The sequence below is a fragment of the Solanum pennellii genome, chromosome 11 (genome assembly GCF_001406875.1).
Source record: "Solanum pennellii chromosome 11, SPENNV200".
Taxonomy (NCBI): Eukaryota; Viridiplantae; Streptophyta; class Magnoliopsida; order Solanales; family Solanaceae; genus Solanum; species Solanum pennellii.
In genome coordinates, this window is record NC_028647.1 from 52,210,939 (window position 1) to 52,218,381 (window position 7,443).

At 38.1% G+C, this 7,443-nt stretch overlaps 1 protein-coding gene across 1 annotated transcript; it reads right to left on the reverse strand.

The window, feature by feature from the left end:
* Nucleotides 1-3,994: 3,994 nt before the first annotated feature.
* Nucleotides 3,995-7,187, reverse strand: LOC107003924. Its single transcript, XM_015202171.1, has 6 exons — nt 7,079-7,187; nt 6,847-6,986; nt 5,464-6,188; nt 5,146-5,305; nt 4,805-5,005; nt 3,995-4,537 (listed from the first exon to the last, which is right to left on the reverse strand). Exons 1-6 carry the CDS (start codon nt 7,185-7,187, stop codon nt 3,995-3,997), a joined length of 1,878 nt encoding a protein of 625 aa, XP_015057657.1.
* Nucleotides 7,188-7,443: the final 256 nt, after the last annotated feature.

A 7,443-nucleotide genomic window follows, 5' to 3' on the forward strand; every position in this document is an offset into this window, starting at 1 on the left:
CTTGTGTTTCTTTGAGAATTCGACCCTACCAATGGTAAGATCGTGTCAACCTTCACTATCTTGAATATTGCATTAGGCTATCACTTGGATTTGTTTTGTCTTAGATTACCGTTTATTAGAATTTATTGAAGGTCGGGTTTATATTAGTTAGAAAGTTTGTATAACTACTTTATTACTTTCGTTACAGTAAGTGCCAATGCTTTATTTATGTTCTTTGTTGCATGTGAATCCCGAGTCTGCATGGGCTCATCCTCCCATCCCCACATCTTCTTATTGGGCCACAGAGGCTCAGTTCTTTACTCAAGTCAAGCCCATAAAAACCAACGCATAGGTATCCAAGAAGTTGAAGACTTTGGGCTAAAAGGATCAAATTTATTTTCTAAGTCATGTATTTTGTTTTTTGTGGGGCTTAAGCCTTTGTCGCCTTTATTTATTCTTATTTTTTGTTTAGATTAGAATAGGTACAAATGGAAAGAGGCCAAAGACCCAAAATAAAATGGGTTCAAAAACAGGTCCAGGCGGACAAAAATCGGACTTGGACCCAACTCTCTCTCTCTCACCTTTTACTTTTCGCCTATTTGCTTATCGATTTCTGCCAATAGTTTTAGGGTTAAAATATTCGAATCCCTGCAAGATGTCATCTCGTTTTAATCACTTATCTAAATCGATTAAGTATAAATAAACTTTAAAAATAAATTTTCGCAAAGCTTAATTAGATAACAAAATTGATACTTCACCTTTCTAACAATTTTAATGAATTTTCATCTCAAAATTTAAGTTAGAATATTTACCCAAACAGGTTAGTGTAGGATAATCGCGAGTTAGTTAATATTTTAGGTGCTGTAAAAACCTTACTAAAATATAAATATGAATCCCCGAACCCCTTTAAGTTTTCGATCGATTTTCTATTTTAAGTCTTTTGAAGACTAAGTTTTTCTTGATTTTTCTTAAAAAATTAAGTGGCGACTCAAACAAAGTCAAAAACATATAGAAAAATATCTTCTGGCGGTGCATGACATTTTTCGCGAGGCATGAATATCTTCCCGCGATACATGAATGTCTTCTCGCGATGCGTGATTTTCCGCGAGGCATGAATATCTTCTTGCGATGCCTGAATATCAACTCGTAATGCATGATTTTCTGCGATACATGAATATAAACTCGCGATGCATGACTTTCCGCGAGGCATGAATACTACCCGCGATGCATGAATATCTTTCTGCGATGCATGAATAAATTCTTGCGATGAATGATTTTCCCCTAGGCATGAATATCTTTCCGCGATGCATGAATATTAACTCGCGATGCATGACTTTGCGTGAGGCATGAATGTTGTCCCGCGATGCATGAATATCAACTCGCGATACATGATTTATCGCGATGGATGAATACTTTCTTGTGGAGCATGACATTTTTTGCGAGGCATGAATATCATCCCACGATGCATGATTTTCCACGAGGCATGAATGTCTTTGGTACCAAATGAAGACAGTGCTTCAATCAATCCACGTAATGATCTTCTAGGTGCCCCCTGGATAGTGATATCGTCTCAATTGACAATATGGTAAAATTACTTTCCAAGTAGTGAATCACTTAAATCGATAATAAAATGGCCCTCCGGGTGGCGTATCATTTCAATCGACAATACAAATAAAATGACCCTCAAGGTAGTGAAACTGTCACGTCTGCATATACGATGCAGAGGATAAAATTACTTTCCAGGTAGTGTATCACTTAAATCGATAATAAGTGATATGGTAAAATTACTTTCCAGGTAGTGTATCACTTAAATCGATAATAAAATGGCCCTCCGGGTGGCGTATCATTTCAATCGACAATACAAATAAAATGACCCTCCAGGTAGTGAAACTGTCACGTCTGCTAATACGATGCATATGACGTCCTTGACAAAAAGCTGTAAATTGTCTTTCTCGAGATTTTCATTTGATTTATTCTTGAACATAGTTGTATCTTTGCTATAGACATTGTGTTGTTCGGAATTGGATGAAACAATGTTTATCACGTTTCCAAGTCTTCGGTATACGCAATATAAGATAATTCCTGTATACACAGAAAAATTGTAAATTTTGGGGAGAGCTTTTCGCCCCCTTGACTTCTCCATATTCCTCAATCGTAAGAACTTGTTGATTTTAAAGCAAACTAATAAACCTTCTTTCATAGAAAAATCATTAGTTTTAAAGCAAACTGATCTGTGTCAATTTCTTTAGTTGTCTGCTCCTTGTTCTGCTATCTCCGATTGATTTCTGATCTCCTGACTCTTGATAGATAAGACAAAATATTTTATGCCAAAACAAATGAAATTGAGGAAAAATCTTAAGAAAAATAAATTTCAAAAAGTAGTATTTTGAAAAACGGTTACTGCCAAGTATCATGTCACGTCAGGATTAGTGAAATTCTTTGAGTCTGATGCTTGGAGATCTATCTGATTATTCGTTGGAGAGTATTCAGGACACTCAAGACTGCCGATAAAACTATGTTGAATTTTTGAGGCCATCCTCAAAATTTCTGTCCTAGTTGCATGTCTCGGCTTATCTTCAACAGCCGGTAAGTAAATCACGGAATTTTTGAGATCCTCCCAAAAATTTTGTCCCAATTGCCAATTGCAGAGTAACTTTAGTCTTGACTCGTGAGGAAAATCTGTCCCAGTTTCTATTTTAAGGCAAAATAGAAATCTTACGGGAGATATGACCGAACCCTTGTGGCGCCTACGTATCCCATTGAGACATGAATCAGGTAAAACGTAGTTCCCATCAAAGGTTAACAATAATAAGAAATTCACAAAGAAACTGATCGAGGCCGACATAGGCCGCCTACGGATCTCATTCTTGAGAATTCAGGTCGAACGTAGTTCTAATATAAAGAAATATTAAAATGGATAAATGGGGTGACCGAGGCCGACATAGACCACCTATGTATATCGTTCTTGAGAATTCAGGTCAGACGTAGATCATTACAAAAGGGATAAAATTCAAAACAAAGCAACTACAAGCAAAAACAGAATGAATAAAAGGAAATGATAGAAATACAAAATAAGCTTTACACGTAGTATCTTTTGACAGCATATGAGTTTATCGTCTTTAGCTAGGCAGTGCCATCAGTCTCCGACAAGACCAAGGCACCTCCAGATAATAATTTGCAAACCATGTAAGGCCCTTGCCAATTCGGTGCGAATTTCCCTGAGTACTCTTCCTGAAATGCGCTTGAGGACCAACTGACTGATTTCAAAACTTCTGGCTCTGACACTCTTGTAAAAAGCGTGAATCATTCTCTATCGTTATAGCTGACCATGACAAACAACAACCATCTTTATTCTGATCAATCCGCTAGCTGACCCATTCAACAATACTCAACTCAGCTTTTTTGATAATTCTCAAGGATGGTATCTCAACTTCAGCAGGTATGACTGCTTCTTGTTACACATACTAGCAAACATGGAGTAGCTCCGATCAATATTCTTAGAGTCATTCAATAACCCAACAAAGCATATGATAACATATCATGCCAACCTCGGTGATAGTCGATTATTTTCCTCAAAACCTTCTTGATATTCTTATTGACAACCTCTACAACTCCGTTCATTTAGGGACGATAAGCAATTGAATTTCGGTGAATGATCTTAAATTGATCATATATATATCTCATCAAGTGACTATTTAGATTTGCACCATTATCAGTAATGATGGATTCTGGTACTCCAAACTTGCATATCAAATTATTGCGAACAAAATCCGCTACAACTTTCTTGGTTATCGCCTTGTAAGAAGTTGCTTCCACCCACTTGGTGAAGTTATCAATGGCAACCAAAATAAACCTATGTCCATTAGAAGCGGCTGGCTCTATCATACCGATGACATCCATACCCTAAACTACGAATGACCAAGGTGAACTCATAACATTGAGTTCGTGAGGCGGCACTCGGATCAAATCACCATGCACTCGACATATATGACATTTCAGCACAAACTTGCAACAATCATGCTTCATAGTCATCCAAAAAATAGCCGGCTTGAAGGATCTTTCTCGCCAAAGTGAGCCCATTCATATGCTTACCATAAACTCTAGCATGTATTTGTTCAATAAGCTTCGCAACTTCAACAACATCGATACATCTGAGGAGACTTAAATCTGGAGTCCTCCTATAAATGACTTCTCCACTCAGAAAGAAATTGAGGGCCAAACGGATTATTGATTTCTTCTTGTTAGACGTCGCATTCTCAGGATAAGTTTCGGACTCTAAATATTTTTTAATATCAAGATACCATGGCAAACCGTTGGGTTCTTCTTCAACATAGGAACAATATACTGCTTTCTCCTTTATCTTTATATCCATAGGATCAATATAATCAGCATCTGGATGTTTAATCATTGTGGCGATGGTGGCAGGATCATCATCCAACTCATTATGTATTATGGGAGTATGTCTGAACTCAATCTTAGGGAATCTTTTGCACAACTTCCGTATGTACTGCACGTATGGCATAATTTTTGGTTTTTCCACAACCCATTCTCCTTGTACCTGATGAATTAACAAATCTGAATCTCAAATAACCAGAAACTCGTGGACATTCATGTCGATGGCCATTTTCAAACCAAGAATACAATCTTCATATTCAGCCATGTTGTTTGTGCATTTAAATCGGAGATTAGCAGCCATGGTATAGTGTTGACAACATTCTGACACTAAAACTGCTCCAATACCTCTTCCTTGGTGATTTTCCTCTCAATCAAAGAATAACCTCCAACCCGGATATGCTTCAGAAATATCTTCACCCACAAATTATACTTTTTCATCGGGAAAATAAGTCTTTAGCGGTTCATACTCTTCATCGACAAGATTTTCCGCAAGATGATCAGCCAAGGCTTGTGCTTTTATCGCCTTCTGAGTCACATACACAATATCAAATTCACTCAAAAGCATTTTCCATTTAGCCAACTTTCTGGTCGGGATCGCCTTCTGGAAAAAATATACTTCAATGGGTCCATCCTGGAAATGAGATATGTAGTACAAGAAGACAAATAATGCTTCAATTTCTGGGCAATCCAATTTAGAGCACACCACGTTCTTTCTAAAAGAGTATGACGAGACTCATATGGAGTGAACTTCTTGCTTATGTAATAAATTACTCGCTCCTTCTTCCATGTCTCGTCATGTTGATCAAGTACGCATCCATCTGCGTTATCTAAAACAGACAAATATTGCAACAACGACTCCCTTCTCACGGAGGAACCAACACCGGTGGATTGAACAGATAGTTCTTGATAGCATCGAAAGCATTCTGACACTCTTCAGTCCATTTTGTCAAATCATCTTTCTTCAACAGCTTGAAGATAGGCTCACAAACCACAGTTGATTGAGCTATGAATCAACTAATGTAGTTCAACCTCCCTAAGAAACTCATCACTTCCTTCTTAGACTATGGAGGCGGTAATTCCTGAATCCACTTGATCTTGAAAGGATCGAGCTCAATACCCCTCCTGCTGACTATAAGTCCATACAACTTGCCGTTCGGCACTCCAAAAACACGTTTGGCAGGATTTAGCTTCAAGTTGTAACGACGTAGATGATCAAAGAACTTTCTAAAATGAGTCAAATGGTCTGAACTCTCACGAGACTTAATTATGATGCCATCTACATACACCTCGATCTCCTTATGAATCATATCATGAAATATGGTCGTCATATCTCTCATATAAGTAGCACCAACATTTTTGAGACCAAATGGAATTACCTTGTAATGATATACACCCCAAGGAGTTATAAAAGTTGTCTTTTTTGCATCTTCTTCGTCCATGAGGATTTGATGATAGCCTATGTAACAATCCACAAATGACTGCATTTCATGCTTAGAATAATTATCGATCAGAATGTGAATGTTTGGCAATGGAAAATTATCCTCTGGCCTGACTTTGTTGAAATCCCTGTAATCGACGAAAATTCTGATCTTCCCATATTTTTTGGCGACCGAAACGACGATTGACAACCAAGTCGGGTATTGCGTCATTTTCACTAATAGTGACTCGATTTGTTTGGTGATCTCATCTTGAATCTTTAAACTTAACTTAGGCTTGAACTTCCGAGCTTTCTGTTTCACTGGACTAAACTCCGAATTAATCGGTAACTTGTGAGACACCACATTGGTACTCAGTCCTATCATGTCGTTGACTTCCTAGACGAACACATCAATGTATCAGTTAGCAAATGAATAAAATCCTTTCTTTGAGATTCATTCAGGTGGACACTGATTTTGACTTCTTTGACACACTCTTGGTCTCCCAAATTCGTAGTCTTAGTTTTATCCAAATTTGGCTTATGTTGATTTTCAAACTGCTGAAATTTCTCAATGACATATTCTGGTACCTCATTTCCTCTTCATATTCTTCACCCTCGTCATCACCTGCCTCATTTTGTTCGTTCAGATCGTGATATGACATGACATTGGCAGGTTTAAAATTAATATTACTAAAATCATAAACAGACAAAGTTAGAAAAGTAAAATATAGCAGATAAGTAATAAACAAGTTCTCCATAAAAGATGCTTTCATTCGAATTGGAAAACAATGCAAAATTTTTTCATGGCAAAGGGCCATGTTGCCTTTTTAAACATCACATGGGGAATTTTAAATTTCATACAATTCAATAAAAATCAAAATGGCGGGTCTCGGGCCTCTTCCGGACTACAACCAATTTTCAAATCATGCATAAACAATGTCCTTCTACGAAAATGATCGAGGAATCAAGATTTGTGTGGAAGTCCAGTTCTGCAGGGGCTCTCCAAGCTTAGAATCACGGATACCAGTTAGCTAAATTTCGTCTTCTATGACAACATCGATCTCTTCAAAAAGGCCAGAGATCCCTTCCACAAGGTCGTCATGATCGACGTACTCACGGACTGGAAATGATTGATACAGATGAGGGATTGGCTTAACCAATGCTTGATCACTGTTCTTCATCTTCATCTCATCATCTGTGGGATGTATCCCAAACCATATCTCGCTCCATTGACGGAAACTTGAATAGACTCAATAATTTCTTGGGAATTCCTTTCCAATATGAAACCTGGCTGAACCCATTCTACAGCATCACAGTGGGGATCATCTGGTACACCGAAGACATAGGAGGTTGTGGGGGCCAAATCCTCACCGGTGGCATTTATCAGCTCCACCATGTAGAAATTGGTGCCTCACGAGACTTCATTAATAATTGCGCCTGTCTGTTGGAGTGACTCTCTTCGCCGTGAATAACCAATTCTAGGTCCTTCCAAACGAGCTTCATCATCTGGTGAAGAGTAGAAGTCACAAGCCCAACCATGTGGATGAAATGCCTTCCTAGAAGAAGGTTATATTTGGTGTCAATGTCCATGACCTGAAACTGTGCACTGTATTTCGCCGAGCCCATTTGGATGACCAAACTCACTGCTCCCA

What these genes read in the sequence shown, in the direction of transcription:
- LOC107003924 (XM_015202171.1), bottom strand. Translation starts at nt 7,187, where the DNA reads ATGGTGGAGCTGATAAATGCCACCGGTGAGGATTTGGCCCCCACAACC. An exon ending in CTCGATCCTTTCAAGATCAA is followed by an intron (nt 5,306 to 5,463) that starts GTGGATTCAGGA and finishes AATGGACTGAAG; the next exon opens with AGTGTCAGAATGCTTTCGAT. An exon ending in CTTATTTTCCCGATGAAAAA is followed by an intron (nt 4,538 to 4,804) that starts GTATAATTTGTG and finishes TTAATTCATCAG; the next exon opens with GTACAAGGAGAATGGGTTGT.